This window comes from Acanthaster planci, linkage group LG11 (assembly GCF_054643075.1).
Source record: "Acanthaster planci isolate LZ-2023a linkage group LG11, COTS_SCS, whole genome shotgun sequence".
NCBI classification, from domain to species: Eukaryota; Metazoa; Echinodermata; class Asteroidea; order Valvatida; family Acanthasteridae; genus Acanthaster; species Acanthaster planci.
Window position 1 is genome coordinate 15,755,212 of NC_141787.1, and position 22,283 is coordinate 15,777,494.

Here is a 22,283-nt window from a genome sequence, read left to right on the forward strand (position 1 = left end):
GCAGAGAGCGCATGGTTCCCCAGTTAGTGGCGTGATTGGTCAAATGTAAACCACGCAGTATTAAAGTTACCAGACTCTCAAAATGGCAGCCGATACTGTACAGTCGAACTTGCAGGATGAACTCGAAAAATTTAAGACTGTGCAAAAACGTAAGATATTGCTATCTGCATTTGTTGCGATTTATAAGGCGATTGCATTGGGGAATATATTCACATTTATGGACATGATATATGATTTTCCTGATTTGGGAAATAGAATCTTTTTCGCACGGTTAGGCCAAACCCTTCCGCTGCTGCTTACAGTTACACAGTTTAATCGCCCCCCAAATAACGCGCGTTTCGCCATGTTCTCCCGCAATTTGGTGACTTTTGTTTTTGTATTGTTGCTGTGTAAATTCTGGATACTTGGCAGCCTGGGGAGGATTTCCTACCCCAGCATTCTAGGTTTGGTTTGGTTGATAGGTTTTTGTCGTTTTGTGAATTTCATTTTGGGAAAGACTTCTAGGCCTATACTATAGTGATGATATAGGCCTGCAGACAGCATTTGATGCCCTCTGGACAAACCTATGAGACTCGTCTGAAAAAACATCTAAGTGTTTTCTAAGCTCAATTGCAGAATACCCCGCCACCCCACATGATCAACCTCATAGCCAGGTACAGGTCAAAATGTCACACTCTTCTCAAGGGATTTTCACCTTGTACCCACGTAGCCAGTCATTCCAGGGGTGCTTTTTTTAGAATGGCGGGGTATTCTGCAATTACTCTGTTTTCTGAGTAAATGCTCTGGAATTTTCTTAGCTAAATTTCACTTTTTAGGACATGTTATCACTCTCTAATGGCTGGTGTAATATTTTTAACGAAAATTGGTGTTGTCAATAAATGGAACTCTTTCCTCATTTTGTTTTTTTAGGTCTAATTTTTAACTGTTTTCCATTCCCCGGCTGGCCCCAGCATGCTTTGCATTTATAATGAATGACGTAGACTTACATGACCTATGCAAGAATAAGACCTGAGGATCCTTTTTCTTTTTTTCTCAATGATATGAAAGGCCATACATGGATCATGCAGTGCAAGATATTTTTATTGCAGTTTGATTAATTTTTGTGTTAAACATGTTTTTATTATGATGTGTTTCATACAGAGTACCAGAAGAGTGTGGAGACAAGACAAAAGCTTGATGCCCAGCTGAACGAAAATAACATTGTGAAGAGCGTAAGTATTACAGACAGAGGAGTTGCTATGCTTTTTTCCTTTTTAAAATTCACCCTGCAATTGTTTTGTTAAATGTGTAAAATTACCGTCCTGGAATAATTTGTCATTCTACAGCACTGGGTTCTTGTGTCCACAGTTTAAGTCGATTAAACCAGCATGCAAGTTTTCAGCACCCTAAAATTCTCAGTGTCTGTTTGCAACTGGCAACCAAATGAGAGTTTTTTAGTCTTGTACAAGAAGAAACTTTGAAAAATTGAAGACTTTTATTTCTGTCATGGCATCATAGGAGCTGGATCTGTTGGAGTCAGATGCTAAAGTCTATAAGATGATGGGTCCGGCTCTGATACAGCAGGATGTTGTGGAAGCCAAGCAGACAGTGGGCAAGAGAATTGAGTACATCGAAGGAGAGATGTAAGTTGAGGCATTGAGAGTGTCTTATTGCAATGCATGAAACGGATTTCAAAAACCCAGAGTTATCTTATGGTTCAAAATTTGACCATTTTGTGCTTGTCCTTTTTTTTTCTCTCTCTCTTAATTTGTATTCGAAAGCCTGATGATCACTCTTTGTCGAGCACTGTCAATTCAGGTTTCCCGTTTTGGTTTCACCTCAGGAAAAGGCAAGACGGACTGATCAAAGACCTTGATAAGAAGCAGAATGATCACCGAGAGAAATTGGCCAAGCTTCAACAGCAGTTCCAGAAAGCACAAATGCAAAAGTCGTAGCAGGCATTGTAGCCTCTTCAAGCAAAGAATGAACACTATTTAAACTTTGTTTCATTCAAAGTTGTGTGATTTTCCCCTTGCTTAGAAGACCCTTGTCAAGGCTCAGCCATTTGGATCTCTGAAAGAGACTGGTTCCCCATAATAGGCTGGCACCCATGGTGTAACTAGTTTAACATAACCAATGTGGATTGGGTACTTGGCCAAGATGACTGCAGGTTGATCTCTCCTTCTGACTGAACCTTTTCTAACGTGGACTTTCTCTCCCGTTTTGCATGCTGTTCAGTATAATTCAAGATTGTCGTCTCCGGTAGCATAGTGCCAGTAATTTAATAATTTACCTCGCTGATATTATGTTCTTCACTGATCCCATTTATGGGTACTGGAGTAAGATGTCAGTGGTGTTCCTATGTAATAAAATCATTGTACCTAGAAACTACATAAGCTAGAGTGACAGAAAATGAGCCCCATCTAGTAGATTTTTGCAGTGACCTGCTTTCCATCAGCTGTATTTATTCAACCCAAGGATTTAGTCTGAAGAAGTTTGTTTACACGAGTGTACTTTGAAACAGTTTCATTGAAGACCTTGCTTTTTGTGTGTAATATTTGCCAGTGGTAAAATTCATGTTTCCATTAAAAAAAATGTGGTAGCTAAATCAAGCAGCTTGGTTTGATCCAACGTCTTGTTTAGTTTTTTTTTTTTTTCATTTATTTGTCATGTATGTTGCTCGGGCTGAAAAATAATGCCATTTGCATCTGTTTGTTTATATAAATTATGCTGTTCAAAAGTGTGGGAAGATACAAGAAGCATGACATGGACTTTCGAACTCTCCACAGGCTTTCATTGTAATCACTGTTCAAAAGTCCAGAGGCACGAAATAAGAGAGAAGATTTTGGACTGAAAACAGGCCTCAACTGTCCTATTTTAGCCTTTGACCATGGAGGAATAAAATTCCTCCATGCTTTGACTATTTCTGAAACTCCCTGTGGTCGTCGGGGAAAGGGAATTTTTTCCACGGGCTTACTTTTATACTTATTCCACTGGGGTGGATGTTTGGCAATTTGGGAATGACGAGACTAGGGTGTATACATTGACCATTTTTTAAGAACACGATCTCAATCCTGAGAGTGTGACTAAAAACCAAAGCCCAAGTCGGCGTAACCTGCTCGATAGTTTGCACAGTATTTTACTGATACAAATCTTTACGAATGCAGGCACCAAGGGCAAAAGTTTCACCCATCCCGAGCATTTTACTCCCACCGTTGATTTGAAATAGCGCCCTCTATACTATATTTTTGAGGTTTGGAGTGTCGATGGTAATCATCTCGGCTCACTCATTAGTATTTTAAAATAATAAGCGTACCAGCGAAGAAAAAAAAGTTTGCACTTCATTGGTACCCTGTGATTCCTGTGAGATTGAAACGAGAGAAAGTTCAGATACCAACTAAAGTTTATCGTTGCCAGATAACGCTGCGGCAATAGTGATCACCTTCCGTGGTACGTACACACACGACACATGCAGGCTGCCATAGAACACAGATGATTGGGCCTACCTAGGTAGGAAAATTCGGTGTCTGACCTGGAAAATTCGTGGAAATTTCAGCTAAGCAGCAGGATCGAAATGGAAAATTACAAAGTAAGGGGTATTTTTGGTTTGACGAGTAACGTTAGTATCGTGCACTTTTGAATGTTGTCGAAATATTCATGTGCTTCATTTGAATTTCAGAAACCATAGAGGTACATGCTGAAACTAAATTAAAGTTTTCGTTCGACTTCAGCCAGCAGTAGGCCTAGGCCCGATATCAGTGTACTATTACTGATTACTCTATCACCACGTTCATTATGTCGTCATTAACATGCTCATCATCCCCTTCATTATCATATCTGTCACATCATGGACTTAATAAGTATTAAAGTTAATGTCAAGCCGTGTCATAAGCCTTATCGCTAGTAATAGTATTAAGACCGCATTGTGAGTAATTTTGCGCAATGGTAGGAAGGCATCGTGGGAAGGAAAAAGGACCTAACATTGCCCCCCTTTTCCTTCCCACAATGCCTTTCTACCATTGTGCAAAATCACTCATGCGGTATGATGATCAGCATTAATACTTACGGGGTGTCAAGTGAGAATAAGGCCTAATTAGGCTAGGCCCTATGTCCACTTTGATCTGAAAATGTGAAACATACTAATGTCCACTTTAAGTTACAGAGGCCTACTCAACAAGATTTACAAATTCACATTAAAGATTAAGCATGAATTTTGGGTGCAATCCATTGATCTATGCGATCAGTTGATCTGAATGTATGATTTGTTAATGATTCCGCCATCAACCAACTGCACGTTATTTATAATTCGTGGTTTTGAAAGATTTTCTTCAAAATGGAAAGTTAAGTCGGAGAATAAATACAAAATCAACTGACTGCTCAACATGAACACGTGATTGTGCTGATCGTGCTCAACCCAAGTTTCCAGCTACCAGGGCAATAGTGTACCTTAATTGACCAATCAAATGGAAGTTTCAGGTTGCAAACTTGGATGTGCACGATCCTCGTGTAACATCAGTCGATTCTAGGTGAAATCTCCAACTGGTAAGGAACAAATGTGACCATCCCAATATACATTGTTTTGTACGTATGTAATTTAAAGTTTACTTTATTCAACTGAATTCTAAATGTATTTTTGTAAAACTGCTTTCTAATTTAGTCCTTGGGCTGCTATTGACAGTTTGACAAGAAGAAATAGCAGTTATTTATTTCTTTTGCTGTGTTATTGTGTAAATATTTTACAATTCTCAGATTACTTGCTTTTTGTTTTTAAGTTACTGGAACGGTTGGGCAAAGGTGCTCAAGGATCGGTGTTTAAGGTGCAAAATCACGCGGACCAGTGCACTTACGTCTTGAAGAAGGTAAGCAATTATAGTAAACACAGCACCAATGGGTTATGTAGTAATTCTAATTGAATCTGATTTAATGTTTGATACGTTGAGATTGTACATGTTTTTAATCTTGTCTTTTTTCCCCATCTAAACCCAGGTGGAGTGCACAGAAGAAGGCGAAGCGAACAAAGCATTCAAAGAGGTAAGTTGCTTGCTTATCCTGATTATTTTCAAATAGAAAGGCCACAATGAAGAACAGGGTTGCCTCTTGTGAAATGTTTTTACTACATGTCCATACAGCGCTATTGTTTTGATGATACCATTTTCTTGAAAAGAGATGTATCTTATACACACCCTCTCTCCAAGCCCTCCCCCCCCTGCAAAATATGAGCATCCATTGTTGGGTGAAACCCTCCTCGATCCTCCTCCAGTATTCTCTGTCTTGCTGCTCCCGCCCGTAGTTGTGCTACACAGTAATGACTGAAGAGGTATTCTGGGTGATGAACCAATCACCACACAGTGCATTCCCCTTAAAGCAGCCACCAATTTCGCTCTGTTACTATCGCTGGAAAGAGGAAAGGGAAATTAAGATTGATTGGATAATGAATTTAAAGCATTACTCTGTTAGCGTGTGACGTTCTTGTGCTGTGGCAAAGGCTAATGCATTGGTTGAATATAAATCCAAATACTGTAAGTTGTGTAAACATTGGAGTAGTAGGGAATGAATTTGATGTGAAACTTTAACTTCATATCCGCAGCAGTAAGCCAAACATCTTGTTGGACTGTCCAATCATTCAGTTTGCCTGGTTGCTGTCAAAATTCACATAGGGCTGTGCTGAATATCCGAATATTTGATTGATTATTGAAAATTTGTATCTAATTCTATGAATTTAAATATTCAAATGCAAAATTCATGAAACGGAAGGGAGAATTTTCTTTTGTTTGACATGAGAGATATTGCACTATGGAGGCTTGTTCCAAGCATATTCAAATGAAAAGCCACAGAGATCCTATGGCGATTAAAAAAGTATATTATTCATTATTCAAAAGGAATAGAAATTTGTAACAAAGCAAGAAGTACTGTTCATCTTTAAATTTTACTAAATCGTGGCTGGAGATACTCAAAGACATGAAAAGCTATTGTAGTGGTTATAATGTACAATTGTGTGCGTTATTGCAACTGATTTTGTATATGGTTTGTTCATCAACAATCTGCCGGTCAGTTTGACCGAATATTCAGATATTCAGATAATTGAAGGTTGAATATTCAAATAGTGAATTATTTGAATTGAGTCAGCCCTTAATTCACATCACATTGAATTTGACACTTGGTATATGTGGTATACGTATATTTGTACGGCACACTTTTAGTTTTCTTTGATCACATTTCATATGTGCAAGGCGTATGGTGTCTTTGAAATACATGTTTACTAATTACAATTTTAACCTGAAAAGTTTACAGAAACAGATCTTGAAAAGACTAGTCCTGTTTTGTTCCTGTATATTGGAACCTTAAACTTCCACATGCGGACATAAAGGTTATGCTACAGGTGCATGTATCAAAAGAAAAGTCGCTGTTTATGTTGCCTGCGTGGCCTGTAGTTGTTGAAGGGTGTAAATTATTACGTGTGTTTGAAGCGTTGGGATTTGGATCTTCAGGTGTGTAACTATTGACACTGCACCACAAATTGAAGTTACCAAACAGTGCATAATGTAAGCAAACAGTGTTGTAATTAACGTAGTCTGTCAAAGGGACACAGATGAAACAGGCACTTTGATGAAAAATTGGATTCATTTACAGTGGTTGGATTACATGTATGTATTTTTTTTTAGACAGACTCCATTAATCTCACGAGGATTCTGATTTCTTTCCCGAGTATGTAGCCAGTACACTGGCACACATAGTAAACTATTGTCAGTCTGTTTAAATTGAACACTGAGTGATATCAGTTTCAACACATTTTCAGAGAAGTTGATTTGCCATCATGCCATCCTGAACAAATTAACAAAATTTGACAACCAAAATCCAAATGATGTGAAAGCACCTTGAAGCCAAACCACAATTTCTTAGAACTGAGCCCAAGGGTTTCTTTGTTAGAGGGATACTCTTTGTCCAACCCTGTCAAAGGATTAGGTCAAAGGATTAGCCCCTGGGGTCCTTACAGAACACAAAAGAAGTTTAGACTCAACAAGTTGTGTCTAAAATACCCTGACATGACTGACAAAAACATGTTTATGGAAGTGGGAAGCTGTGCAATGTCCATGTGCATGGTGTATGCCCAACCTGTACTCAGTCACAGGCTCCTAATCCTACGTTCTGGGGGGGGGATTGGTAAATGTTATCCACATGCACCACCCTGCCAGCCGGTATGGTAACATAAACAGCAGCCCAGAAGGGGGAATAAAATTTTTTTCAGTGCACGTTGGAGCTTCAGGACAAAAGCTAAGATTTGTAAAAAAACAAAAATTGAAAAAGGAGTAACTCTGAGCCAAAAGATACAGTGTGAAAAGTTTCACCAAGTGGTACCATGAGGTTATTGTTTGGGGCATTGTTTACTGTTGTTTTTCTTTCCTTCCTTGTTCTTGACCCAAAACCTAATGTAATTCCTAATTTCCTGCTTTTGAGAAAGATTCTACTAGGATTGAAGCGTCAGGCCTTCCAACTTCTTCAGTTGGTGTTTTCTAGTTCACTGTAACCAACAAGCAGTTTGCAGTAGTATTTGTGTTTTACTTTCATTTTTTTAGAAAATAGGAATCCAAGATACACCATAGCTCACTATCCATTGGCCATTTAGTCAATGGATAATAAAGGATTTCCCCTAAGCAACTTGTGCTAGATGTTGTCACGACGACCTGTCGATTCTCGATATTGTTCACTCACCACTTACACATTCATAAGTAGATGTTTACTCTGACACTGCCCTGTCTACAAGTTAATTTTAAACTTCATGTAATGTATCTGATATAGACATCCCAAAGGTTCATGTAAATATTTTGAAAATGCGACAAACATTCAACCCAAAAAGTGCTGAAGATAGGAGTTCCATAGACCACTCTCATTATGCCTACAACTTGTATGGACAGGCAGAGTTGCAAAAAAATCACCCTTTGGTTGGTTTGTGACTTCACCTCAGTTTTGTTCAAAATGTACGTGTACATTTGTCCCATTAATTTTGAAAAGGGTTGTATTTTCATTCAGAACCTAGTAAATCCATACTGGTGATAGCTGCATGGGATTTTCAACACTTTGCGAATTTTTCTTTACTTTTATACCGATGGCCTTCCATACTTTTGGCAGCCATTTGTAGGACACACACAACTTACTGGGGCATCAAAAGAGCAGACCCCATTGCAAGGCCTATGGCACAGAGTTCCCAATCATTTTGTCCTCTAGAATTGATAACAGTGCAGAATCATAATTATTAGCTTTTTATATGAGTGGCATTCATTACTTATCATTTTAAAAGTTTGGTCAATCTTGCTAGCTTACCCAGAATCAGATTGCTGGACTTAGCCCAGCAATAGCACCATTCATCATCTGAGCAAGTGACAAAGGTCATTTTTAGTTTCCCAAAGAAATTTCCACTTCAGGATGTGTGAAATGGGAGCCCCTTCATACCAATTAAACGCTGACCTTTATTGTTCAAACTATCACAGTGTGATTTTTTTTGAAGTGGTAAACCAAAAGGTTAGCATAACTGCCCTCGTGTTGATGAAACATACAGGTGTCTTTCTAATGCTTCTGACTTGCCACTCAGTCTGTTCAATTTACATGCACTGTATATTTACTTTTAATCACTTGTTTTGTGAAATTTGAAATATCACCTTGTGTTTCTGTATAACAGAATCTTTACATTTTGGTTGTTTCAATGTGTATCTTATGCCTTAGTTACTCTCTGCATTTTTTTCTCTACCACTTCTTCCCTCCCCGCACATTTCATGGATACATGGACGTACTTTCAATCAAGCAAAAAATGTTTCGTGCAAAAATGAGCACCCGCATCATGTACAAATAGTATCATGGTCTCCAAAGTACATGACCTCAGCTCCGTGGGGCGTGTTCACATGAGTGCCTCTAAAAAGATTGACTTTATGTGGCTGTTCAACATTGTGTTGCGTTGTTGGGCATGGCACATTTTGAATGCAACATTGATAGTGTGCTCAGATCTGACCCCTCCCCCCAAAGAAAAGAGAGAGAAAGAAATAGGATATTGGCAGAGCTTTTCATGGGTTCCCACAATGTGGGAAATGACATGTAGGCACTGGGAGCACGCATTGGTATCAACAGCAGCAGGGCACCGGGACACTTCACCGGTTGCTATGAAGGACTGAGGCTGGTCTATTGACACAGCCACACACAGAGAGAATAGGGACTTGTGTACTTATCCTGTAATGGAGAAACCTATCCTCCCATAGATTTGGCTGCAATGCACTTGGTGGTGGATATGATATATGTACATAGGAAAAAAATGATGAATACAATACCAAACTTCTTGCAAAGTATACAGAGATTTTTGGTATTATTATTATTATTTTTTTTATTATTTGTCAACAGAGGTACAGCCATTTAAGTGGACATAAAAAAAAATAAAGTGAGGCGTTGTTATGTTGCCTTTTATGTGTTGCCTTTTCAGTGTTCGTAAATACTGTACAAGAATTTCATGGACTGAGTTCTGGGGAAGTGAGATTTTGAAATGTAAGCAACATGAAGATATACATGCACATGTACATTGGAGATCTTCACTGGTTTACATTTGATGACAGGAGGGGGAATGGTTCACTGGTGGGCTGTAATTCACAAATTGGATCTTCAGTCATGGAAGTGTATTCAGAAATTAAGTCAAACCCCTACTGAAAATAATCTATTTTAGAATATCTTTTCTGATGTTACCTTGTCTGACCTGTTTGTAGAACACAACAGTGCTTTACTTTTAGTGTGTTTTTCGATTATTTTCTGAATCAACTGTAAATCGCAACATAAACTTTGTAAACGTAAACGAACATAAAAGCTGCAAATTTATGATAGATACATGTACGATCAAGTACAATATCTTAGGTCACGTTAGCCTGACACACTGACGTTTGATACAATCAATTTTCTCCTGTATCTGCCCCTCTACAGCTTTACTTCTACTTTTGGCAGGGCATGTCTTAACAGCAGGGACAAATAACAAAAGCAGGTCATTATGCTGTCTATTGATATCCTGTAATCAGCCACAAAAGCTTTGCTTTTCCTTACCAATAAAGAGATCAATATCTCAGCCATCTCAGGCATGTGGGTTTTTCCCGTATTCTGTTCCTTCGGCTAAAAATCCATTGATCCTCGATGAATCTTATTCTTGCTGATTCTTTTATTTTGTGTGTGTGTGTGTGTATAGGCTATGGCACTGCAAGACTTGAAGCATCGCTACATCTGTGGTTACAAAGAATTCTTTGTCACATGGGATAAGGAAGTAAGAGACACAACCGTACTTGTCTAGCGTTAAAACTTCAAATGCAAACCCATTGGTTTCTCACACAGTATCTGCTGAAGACTTGGACACCTTTTATAAAGTCACCTTGGAGGGAAATCTTTAATGCCAAGAAGTCTAGTATGTAGCCTAACATCCCTGATTAGTAACCCCCCAACATACAGGACTTCGTAGCTCAGTTGATGGAGCACTTATGTCTCAGCAATTCCTAGACAGTCAGATTCCATTCCGGTCAAGTTTTTATGAAAAAAGAAAAATGCTTTCCTTTCAGTCTTTTCCCAACGTGGTAATCATTTGGAAAGATTCCCGTTGTCTCCGTGCATCTTTTTGGAAGGCCGTATACTGTTAAAGTTTGATCAAAACTGACATTGCCTTCCCTTCTTTCTTTACACAAAAGAAAATGCTTTAAAACAACTTTGATTCCCTGTAATTCCTAAATTAGTCTCAAGGTTTTGTTTGACTGATATTTCTGTGTAGGAATCTGCAATGTATGTCTGCATTGTCATGGAGTACTACAAGATGGGGGACTTGGACAAAGCCCTGAACATCAAACGCAAACAGCAAGTGAAAGTCGAAGAAGTTGTGAGTACCGCCTGTTGCAGCAAAGGCAATAACGACCTCCTATTCACTGACCCAGATTATAGAGGCTAGTGGTGTAGGGACAGGGCATGTGAATTCATGCATTATCACATGTGGTAGTTGGATTAGGTCTTGGAGCAATGGGCTCTTACCCCACCCGGGGGCTGGAATGGGGGGGGGTGGGGAGGGAGGGAGAGAGGGAAAGGTTTGTGCACTCAAGAGGACAGGGATAGAATCTAAGCACTAAGAAATGCATTGTTCTGGCAGCGTAACATGAATGGACTGATAACACTAGAAAATAGCACACCAGTGTGCTTTCATTAGTGTAGTATTGGTTGGTTGGTGTGCTGTTTGTTGTCTACTCTGCCTCTGTTGGTCATTCGTATTTGAGACAAGAAAGCAAGTTATAAGATTTCCGCTTGTGAACAATTTTCACAGTTTCCTACATAAATCAGGAGTTTTTAGATTTTGAAATAATGCAAATGAGACGCCTTTGATAATCGGCCTCTTTCCTTGCCCATTTGAACTCCTACATGTAGGTTTTGAAGAAATGGATCGGTCAGATGTTGGAGGCACTGGTATTTGTTCATAACAAGCAAGTCATTCACAGGTAGAGTAACGTGCCATGTCGTTTGGATCAGGTTTTAGCAACAGCCATTTCACAAACAAAATTTACGAGGAATATTTACAGAAATCTGCTTTTGTTCTTTCTTTCTCTTGGAACGTTTGAAACGAGATTATACAGAGACTTTAGTAGCTCTTTAAATCCTAAGGTTTTTGAGTGATACGTGTCCGTCAAATCCAATATGAAGAAAGAATTGTCTGTCAGAGCAGCCTTTTGTAATGCAGTCTCTAGCTTTTCTTGGAAAAGGGAACTGTCAACATTTCTGCAGCGTCGTTTTGGTGATAGAATAGTCAAGCAAGTATACGTCATCCTCTTGTTTATGTTCAATTCCAGAGATCTCAAGCCTAGTAACGTGTTCTTGACTGAGAACCTGGATGTCAGCATCGGAGATTTTGGCGTAGCAACTGTCATGGGTGATGCACGCACAAAAACAAGAACCACAGTGGGTAAGGGTGGCCCAATTTCGAATCTCACCCAAGAACAAAAGAACAGAATTGCATGCCCATAATTTGAGCTTCTGTCTTTGTTAGATATTCGTGCAGTTAAAATGCAGATAGCTCCCATTAAGTTCTGAGTCTTTGCAAGGGCGATCTTGTTTCATTTTCTGATTAGTTTTGTTATAGCACATAGAATTGATCCTTGTGAAAAATTTCATTCATGATGGTCTGTCGAGTTGGATGACACACTTGATTTTCCTGTCACTTTTGGAGCCTGTATTCATTAATGGACACGCCCAAACTTTGAAAGGTTTTAGTCTGCTATTAACCCTAACCCCCAAAAGTGTACAGTATGTAAAATCGTATTGAAATTGGAGGATTTGGGACTGTTAGGGTTAAGGGGGAATTTTCTTCCGTCCACTCGCAGGTTCCATGATATGGATGGCACCTGAAGTATTGGAGAGACCTTATGATGAGCGTAGTGACGTGTGGTCGTTGGGATGCATCATACTGGAGATGGCAACTTGTAGATTCCTAGATGTGAGTCGTTCAATACCATCATCGTAATGTCATAAGTGACAACTCTTGTAATAACCATACAGCGTAGGGTAACCTTTTTCAAGTACAGGTGGAGTGTTTGTCTTTTTTTCTCCAACGTCATTTTAATAATTCATTGCCTCTAGAATGATTTTGTTCTACATGTTTTCAACCCAAATTTTTGTTTCTTGATTTACAGCGTGCCCAGGTGAATGCTGTCTTGTTTGACGTGAAGCAGTCTGTCAATTTACTGGAGGAAATATTAGAAAAGGTTCAAGAGGTATTGACAACAATTTTGTTTGGAATCAAATATTCTGCCTTCAGTCTCTCAGTAACCGTATTTTTCAGCAGAACTTCGCTGTTTCTAAGTTACAAACATAATGTGCCGTTGTGTCACGCGTCTGATGAGTTCAGCATAAAAAGTCGCATGTGATCTCAAAACCCGTAAAGGTCGATATTTGAAATGGCATATTGAATTTCTTGCAGGATTATTCAAAAGACTTGGCACAGCTCATCCGCGCTATGCTCCGCAAAAACTTCCAGCAGAGACCAACTACAAGGTGAGTTCCAAAGCCACCTGGACTTCAGTAAGTAGTGTGATTTGCTGTGAAATTTATGTGAACTAGATTGGGCTCCTGGTTACAAGCATCGGGAGGATACTGAGGATTATGATACAATATAAAATAAAATAGGAAATATGACAAATAGGTACTGATGGGACTGTGAACAGGTTCAGTATTGGGACTTTCTTAACGAGTAAGCAGCATTTTGTAAAGAATAGCGTTGTTGATTGTGACCCATCTGTATTTTTCGTTTGATTCTCCAGTGAGCTTTTAGATCTTCCCTACATCAAAGAGTGTCTAGCCCTCAGTCAGTCTCATATCGCCGAGAGCAAGAAAGCAAAAAAGCAGAGTGCACGTGAGTTATTGAGAGTCATTTAAAGACACGATAACGGAACGACTGGATTAATGTGAGACTTTGAGAAACGTGGTGGTGACAGACACGACGGTCCTTTCTAACAGTTCTGAGTGTGTGCGCTTTGTTCTAAGCATGCGTGCATAGTTCTGAGCACTCACATTACTGTAATAAAAAAAGATGGATGGGTCAGTTGTAAATTGTTTTTATTTGTAATTATTGTCAAATTAGTAGAATCACATTCTGATTTATGCATCCCACATATTGCACTGTGGAAGTGAGGTCTTGTGTGAAAGAAGCTCAGAATTTCTCCAAGAATTAGGAAGAGTTGCAAATTTTAGCAACCTAGTCCAGAACCCGATCTTCTCCATTCTGCTTCCTATTCACAAATGTGGTTTGCTTTTTTTTGGCAGTGGCTGTACCAAAAGGCACAGATATTCCTGGAACTATCGGTGAGTTCACAGGGGATTGCTTCTCGATGATGTCATTTCTTTCCATTTGCTTTGACAAAACAAAGCTAAAAATCATCATGACTAATTTAGACCAGTGTATCTCTGTCTTGCCTTCATTTTTAGAAGTCATTGGTTTTGTCAGTATTTTGTGAATCAGGTATTTTACCAATACATGTTAAATTAGAACGTAAAATGTCTGCTTCAAAGCGTAACTGAAAGACACCTGTTCACCATATACTGTTTTGAGTGGTAAAGAAATGTGACTCCGATGAAGCATTGCTTTGTTCCTCGCCCAGAATTTATGAAAAAGAACAAGGACAACGAAGTTACCGTAGCCAATGCCCTGACTCACCTCAACACCTTCAAAAGTAAGTCCACTTCATTAACATTCAGTCATGGAAGAAATGCTAGGATACCATCTATTTTGGTTCACTGAATATTGGGAATGTTGGACCAGTTGGACACATTACAGTTGTCAATCATAGATTGAGGATGTGTTATAAGAAGTCGGCCGCAGGTGGTGTCAGGCCAAGGAGTAAGCTTTGCCAAGGTCATGGAAATCATTGGAGGTAGTATTACCACAGACAGTGTGACAAGAAACATTTCCAGAAAAGTACCAAGGAGTGCAAATCTATGTAATCCATAGATTTTACGCAAGACAAATTACAAGATCTTCGATTTAATCGTGAAAATGCCGTGCTGTTATTCTTTGATTTTTCACATAGCAGTTGACTCAAACGTGAAACAAGTCCGTTGAATGAATATTACACACCACAATCAGCCAATCTTGTGAAATTGCGACCCAAAAGCAATGGTGTACACCACCATGGATCGAGGAGTTCAAATCTTGGTGTTCTTGTGTAAAAAGTGAAGGAGGGTGTGTGCCTCCACAAACCTTAGCGATATCTAGGCGCTTGCTGTTTGTGGGCAGGTTGTTCAGCATAAAGCATAGCTCCATTCTCACTGCAACAAACTCAAAAGGTGAAATTCAAAACAAAGAAATGCTGCGACAGTATCAGCAGAAGAAAAGTACTGACTGGCTGTGTCAAAGCTTTCCTCAAGTATGATAACGTTGCTATTTACAAACTGAATGGTTGACTGTCTCTACGTAGCTCCAGTGCTGACCAACGAGGCCAAGACCCTGGTGATGAGCCTGATGAGGGAACACGTGAAAGATGTCAGCGTGCAGGTACAGGCCTGCCGTCTACTGCTTACACTAGTGTCTGCAGGTAAGAAAGCAGAGCAGGGCCCAATTAAAGACTGCACAACAAGGCCCAATTAAAGATTGCACAGCATGGTCCAATTGAAGATTGCACAGCAGGGGCCAATTGGAGATTGCACAGCAGGGGCCAATTGGAGATTGCACAGCAGGGCCCAATTAAAGACTACACAGCATGGCCCAATTAAAGACTACACAGCATGGCCCAATCAAAGACTGCCCAATTTGCAGTCAACCCATGCATTTTCATTTGACAAATCCAAAAAGATGATTTGAAAGACTTCGGCATTTCATTGGGTCATTAATTAAGGCTGAATGTTTTTTGTCTTTCATTCAGCTGACCCTGAGGAAGATGGCGACGACGTTCTCTTTTCCAACAAACTCATCAAGAACATCACGCTGAGTATGAAAGTAAGTACCAGGTTTCTCTCTCAAATTTTGGAACCATTGAATTCACATAAACTGCTTGTATTCCACTTTTATATTTTAAAAAGTCCAATTTAGAAGGTACATACGTGTAGAAACCGTCCTGTTTTGTTACACCATGAGTGATGTGTCATTCAGTAGGCCCAATAATTGCTTTTTGTTCTGCTGTTTTCATTGTATTTAGGCTCATGGTGCTTCCAAGGAACTCCAGAGTGTGGCCTGTTTACTTCTGAAATCACTGGCCATGAACGGTAAGTTGTCACTGTCATAAAACTTATCATAGATATTCACAGGTCTGAGTGGTCTTTGGATATGTCTGTTATTGTCCAAATTTCTTACGCCTCAAAAAGAGTGCTTGGGTCAGGTTTGATTGGCAAACATTTAATAACCGTTTATTTAGTCTGCGTGGTGATCTGTGCATACAAGACATTCTGGGTACCAGGCAAAGTAGACCAGCAGGTGACGAGTAGTCTGCAACTGAAGTCGCTCTAAAATAACGAGCTTAGGTTAACAATCCACGCTTGGTTGCACTGTAACATCAGCTAATTACTGTTTCTTGTTGCGTTGAAAAAAAAAGATAGAGGAGAGGCATACCTATAGTAGATTTATTTTTCCTGATTTTTGTAGGTCTCGTTTTGTCCAATACCTGTCCTTTTCCCCTGTTCAGAGCAAGCTGCTGGCACAATTGGAACACTCGGGGGCATCCAAGACATCCTAGCAGCAATGAGGGGATTTCCCAACGATGCTGATGTATGCGCCCACGCCTGCAGCGCCCTCTCCTGTCTTACGATAAATGGTAAGGACAGGGGCAAACGTTTCAGACAACAGATTGACCAACAGTCCCAAGTTACTCCCGAGTGGGTTTCTCTCAAATGTTACGGTGTTTTTTTTTTTTCACCCTCCTTTTCAGAGAATAACTTGACCATCATTCGCGAGGAGAGTGGAGTGAAGGATCTAATGAACGCAATGGGGACGCACATGGAGGCAGCTAGTGTCATTGACTCGGCATGCACCGCGATGTGGGGACTCTCGCTGGAAGGTTAAAGACGTTTCCTTATCAGACCGGCTGCGGCTAGAAATAACACACTGACATGAGGGGCCGCCAGCTAGTTGCTGAAGCCTGTTTCCACAGAGACGTGTGGTTTTTCTTCAGCCATAGCCAGTTGATTCAGACTCAGCCTATGACATGTAGCGGCTTGGTACTTGCAGTGGGGCATTTAAAGGCACACTCCTGTGTTACCTTTTTGAAGTCAGCGCTAAAAACGTGGCCCAGATTCGTTCATGCATGGAGCCTTTTTTTGACTGGATCCTGAAAAATAAGTCTTAAGCCATATTTTCAGTAATTTTGTTTTATTTTGCGTCAGCATGGTCCCTTTGTTTGGTTGTATCACGTAGTCTGGCATCCTGAAGAAAAGAAACTATAATGTGGGTAAAAATGCTCAGGATCACTGTTGATTTACCTTGTGCAGGATTCTTCCAACTCGAAAGTGCTTTTAGGGACTTCTGAATGATCTGGATAAGTTTGGTGACATGTGGGTCTTTGGATGTCACACTGAATGGTGGTTTCACAATATTTCCTGATGTGAATTGGTGAATGAGCCAAAAGTGCCAAAGCCAGAAGTCTTGAAAATTTGCCAGAAAACCACATGGAAAAGAGGACAGAAGTGTCCCCAGCAAAAAACCCCACCATTGGTCAAAGTTGGATTAACGTGAACAGATAACGAGCACGCTGACACCACAAACTGATGCTGTCTGATACTGGAGTGCACTCCAGTAGTTTGGGTTCCACAAACTGTACCCAAGCACTGCATGAGTCTGCTGAATACATTTTTGTCATTGTCATTGTCATTGTCATTGCTTGCTTGTTCACAGATGAAAACATTGAGACAATGGGGGAACACAATGCAGCAGACTTGTTCCTGAGAGCCGTACAAACGCACATCAAGGTAAGGGACGATAAACATTGGAACATTCCAAGGGGATCGCTTGAAAGAAGCCAAGGTTACTATAATAGGACATGGAAACCACTGAAGGCAGATGCAGCTAGAGTGACAGATATGCTATCGTGGGGTACAGTTTTAACGCAGAAAGTGGGGGGCATGTGACTGTAATGTAGGATCATCAGTGGGGTTCGAACCAGGTACACCTGAAGTGAGTAGAGTTCCGGAAAATTCCAGTCGTGCCTTCAATACAACACTCATTTGAATATTTCAAGGGCTGTTTTGGCTGTTGAGATGAATTGTAGCTGCAGTGAGTGCAAATGAATCGGTCTGCCATCCCAGATCTGTTCTTATTGTTCCCATATAGAATCCTGATGTAGTGAAGAATGCTTGCATGGCCCTGGCTAGCTTGGTCAGCGAGTCGGAGGAGAGCGCCTATGCTGCGATGAGCGAGAACGAGCAAAATAAGAGCGGCATCCAGGTGGTGACGGAAGCGTACAAGCAACATCATGACGATCCTGATGTGGCTGAAAACGTCTGCTGTTTCTACATGGAGATGTCTGAAATCGGTAGGCCTGTGATGACATCTGTACCCTGCAGCCCACCCCAGTTTGGTTTTAAAACCCTTAGTCACGTGAATTGGATTATTGGTGTGTAAGCTCTGCAGCTAGTGTCAGAGTTCGGCAAATTCCACCAACCCTCTTGACCCGTTTAACATCAACCGGATTGCACCATTGTCATTTTGTGACACTGAACTTGTCAAATTCCTTCTATATTTGCATGTTTTGTACAGATGATGGCTTGATAGCTTTGAAAAAGCTGAACATCGCCAGTGTCTTGAAAAGCATTAAGACAAAGTTTGCGGACAATGAGGTAAGTCAGATTTTTTCTTTTGGATGGCTGGGATAGCAAGTGAAAAAATTAATTGGCTCTCACCTCTTTGGTTTTAGGTTTGATATCTCGGATTTTCCTCCCTTTGCAACAAAATCAACACTTTAATACAATCCCAGGTGTGCTTCGTGGGCAGATAAGTTTGGGGGCTCAACAACGTAGTTTGATGTTTTCATTTAAACAATTGTAATCGCTTAACAAATGCATGCATTGGTTTTTTTAAATGTACATTCACATAGTCAGGTGTCTCTCAACGTCCTTAGACACCCTCCACTGATTGAATGGGCCACTTAGGAAGTCTTGTTCCCCGACTTTCTTCGAGCTGAAAGTCTTGTTTTAGCTCCTCTTACAAATACCCTGTGATAAGACCATATTGCACCGATGTCTGAACATTGGCATATGTCATCTTGTAGCAAATCACTCTGAAGGGGAAATCACGTGAAATTAGAATTTAGATTACATTCTTGTGATAACGTGATTTTAGAGCAGAGCAGGAGTATGATGTACCGTCAGATTATTTGGTACATTTTTAATCTGAGTTCGAACCCCCCCAGTAATTGCATGGTTACATTTTGTAATTTGTTGATCATCTGAACTGTACACTTTGCTTTTGCGTTTGGCAGGAAATAATGTGCAACGTCCTAGATGTGTTGGGCAAGCTGGGGGAAGGGGGCGGAGGAAAAGCTAGCGCCCGCCCCCAATCAGCCAGAGACAAAAAACGAGGAAAGTGAGCTCCAGTGTGGGAAAAATTCCTCAACTGATCTGTACAAAGGGACAAAAATTAATCGAAAACCCTCCTTGAAAGTTTCTATAGTGTATTAACTGACATTATGATATCATTTTTTAGATAGCAAAATGTGGTTTAATTAAAGAAACACTTTGAAGAGCATGCCAACAGGAAAACCATGATTGCACAGATTTTTAAGAACAAAACAAGTAGCATACTTCCGCACTCACTTTTGTTAGTTGCAAAGCAGACTAATTTAAACCTCAGCTTTCCTTTATGAGAACCAGACAACCCTATAAAAGTATTATGCGTAGCAATATTTTTTTTATTACAGTCCAATATAAAGACTAGAAAAGCCAAATTTCATCATCTGCTGAGCAGGATATTTTACTGGCTAATTCACCTACCTTTTAACAAGAAGCTGTTTTGCCGCAAAAGTACCAGCTGAGCAGATCCATGGCTCAGGCTCTCGGATGCTTTGTTTTCTCACTTTGTGAATATTATGTAAATACACGCATTTGGTTCTAGATAGGACAATTTTTGTGAAGCCAGTAACTGTTCACTCACTTAGGAGAATCTTCACATGCAAACTTCCAATAAATACATGTACATGTACCCTGTACTTGTTTTAGTGAGACAGTTCGCGACAGGAAATGGAAAAGGCACGACAGTGATAAAACTACCAAGGTTGTGCACTTGTGTAGAATTTGTTGTCTTGAAAAAGAAAATATCTTAAAATGCATTTGCTTGATATTTTTGAGTAGGAATCCCAACGATAGAAGAGGCCAATACGATCTACACATTTCTTTGGTGCCATGACAGTATAGTAGTACATGTTATTTACTAATTAGACTTTGCAGTTAGGCGCAATAGATGTGTGCGTGTGCATTAGAAGCAATTCGGGAATAATTTTGTAGTTTTTTCTGTGGGATAAACTCTATGATATATCATGCTTCATACATTTCACACCGTACCGAACTCCAATAATTTAATCGGATATTCAAATAACATTTCAAGCAAAAGAACTATGATATTAGGGATTGGAGAAATTCTTCAAAATCTGGGGCTGTGTTTTAAATTTTCAGGAGTCGGGTGTATGTCGTTGTAGGTTTTTGTCAGCATATTACACCACTGCCACGTAAAACTGCTCTTGTAATATCACTGTAGCTGACGAAAAGCCAGCAAAATGTTTGGTTACTTGTTAAAAACTGCATTCTTACAAACTGGATTAAAGTTTGGAACTTCTCTTTCTCATGAAAGATCCTCCTGCAATATAATATGTGCCGGTTAATCCCTTTTGTTTTGAGAAAAGAATGACGATAGATTCTTCCTGATTCCGTCCGATCAAACAGCAGCAGTTTTTTTTGTATGTGTAAGATTAGTTTCTTGATACAAGAAAATTACTTGGGTATGAAAGTAATTTTTGCCGATAGTTCCGTCCGACCAACCATTTTTTTTAACACCGTCCGGTTTGATGAACAACATCCTTTATTGTTTTCGTGAACTGTTAATTTTCATTAACCGTTTGTATATTTTGGTCACGATCAAATTGATGAACGGGTCTTATATTTTCTATGAATAAACGAACGAAGAAGCGAATTGGGTAATCGTGTTATTTTTGTTCTGTTGTTTTTGTTCTTGTTTTTTTCGTTGTAATTTACACGTGCCGTGTTTATCTTATTTTCCCTATGGTACCGGATAGTCAATTTATCACAATCGTTCACAGTTGAGATGTATGTACGGTGCTCACGGAGATATCAATGACCAATAAGGATGATGATACCCATTACGTAAAAGTCACCGCTTGCAACGCACCAAGAGAGGCTTTGAGTGTCGCGTCCCGAGTTTGTATGCTTGTCCTTCGGTAATTGAACGTAGTAAAATGAAGTAACACTAATTCACTAAGAATATTGCCCGTGGGCAGTAATAACCATGTGAAACAAAGTGTAAGGCTCGTCCGAAGCGGCTGGTAAAGTATCGTGGTAAAGTTATGGATGCAAACTTTAATTATTTCTGCAAGTCTCGTGTACGTGACTGATTCTAAAAAACAAAATACGTTTATTTGTACACATAATGTCGAATCTTTTATCCAACATCGCAATTGTTTTGGCTTGTCCTTCCGACACCATTGTGTCTGAACAATATCTTCTAACTAATTTCTACTTTCGAAAATAATTAATGTGAGTATTAATTAATACAAGTCCTTTTCATTGTTTTGTTTTCTTTTTTGGGGGGAGAGGGGAGAAATTTCCACTGCCGGTACTATTGTCGAATCTGCAACCGTTATTCCGCTTGTGACGTCAGCATTCTTCCTGACTATTGTTTAATTCGGACGCATTTCAGCCACTTAATTACAAAGTGAGTTTCATGCGTGAAACACTGTTGCTTTCCGTCGGCCAACTGAAATTAATGCGCTGCGATTGAGATATTGCAACAGGCTACACACTGGGGGACACCATCCTAGGGTTTTCGGGGAATTTAGGAATGATGAGCTGACGAGAGGATTTTCTTTTGACCATCCCAAAGCGGGCGATCTCGGCTGTCCCATGCCCAGTCTTTTTGAAGCTTTGCATGCAAGACATTAATCACGAATCTATCTGTGAAGGTTAGACTCAGTTCAATATAGTGGCGTTTTTTGTGTGTTTGTTTTGTGCGTTTTTCTATGAGGTTGGGGCACAATTTGTGACGGTCTCCTTGTTACATGGGTAACCTTTACTACCTGTCATGACCTGTAGAGTAGAGTAGGTCATTTACTCTGTAAAAGTAACACTCGCCTCTATTTTCAGCCTTGCAAGATGGAGAATTTGAAATCCACATGCAGGGAAACAGCTGTTCATTTTTACGGAACCCACCGTGGACACCGTCACAAATTGTGCCCCAACCTCATGTAATGACCCATTGATATTTCAAGGCCTCATTGACCACGTCAGAGGGAAAATTAATATTTTTTTCACTGGCCTGTCTCGGAAACCGTGTGTTTAACGAGGATGGTATGCCCGAATTTCATGAATCATTAGTGTCAAAATGATGGCAAGAAGTTCCTGAAGTCTCGAGAAGAACAAAAAATGCATGGGAACGATGTTGGGGGTCGTCCCCCCACCGAAAGTTCAATGGTTAGGGGCCTACCCATGCTCTCATAATGTGTAGAATTTATTAAGCACATGATTTGAGAAACGCCAATACAAATTCCATTTGTTTCATTATTGAAAATCTGACAGAGGAATTTTGGCACAGTGGCGTAACTTAGGTTAAGGGG

General features: G+C 39.9%; 2 protein-coding genes across 2 annotated transcripts; both read left to right on the forward strand.

The window, feature by feature from the left end:
* Window positions 1–35: 35 nt before the first annotated feature.
* Window positions 36–2,591, forward strand: pfdn6 (prefoldin subunit 6). The gene is made up of 4 exons (XM_022229711.2): window positions 36–149; window positions 1,141–1,211; window positions 1,498–1,622; window positions 1,823–2,591. Exons 1-4 carry the CDS (start codon window positions 83–85, stop codon window positions 1,932–1,934), a joined length of 375 nt encoding a protein of 124 aa, XP_022085403.1. The 5' UTR covers window positions 36–82; the 3' UTR covers window positions 1,935–2,591.
* Window positions 2,592–3,404: 813 nt separating this feature from the next.
* Window positions 3,405–20,626, forward strand: LOC110976441 (serine/threonine kinase-like domain-containing protein STKLD1). The gene is made up of 22 exons (XM_022229707.2): window positions 3,405–3,568; window positions 4,752–4,838; window positions 4,966–5,010; window positions 10,187–10,261; window positions 10,757–10,861; window positions 11,398–11,468; window positions 11,817–11,929; window positions 12,348–12,460; window positions 12,657–12,737; window positions 12,944–13,017; window positions 13,284–13,375; window positions 13,786–13,824; window positions 14,121–14,192; window positions 14,937–15,053; window positions 15,381–15,454; window positions 15,654–15,720; window positions 16,137–16,265; window positions 16,380–16,508; window positions 17,342–17,415; window positions 17,777–17,978; window positions 18,203–18,282; window positions 18,924–20,626. Exons 1-22 carry the CDS (start codon window positions 3,554–3,556, stop codon window positions 19,029–19,031), a joined length of 1,962 nt encoding a protein of 653 aa, XP_022085399.2. The 5' UTR covers window positions 3,405–3,553; the 3' UTR covers window positions 19,032–20,626.
* The last annotated feature ends 1,657 nt before the right edge of the window (window positions 20,627–22,283 follow it).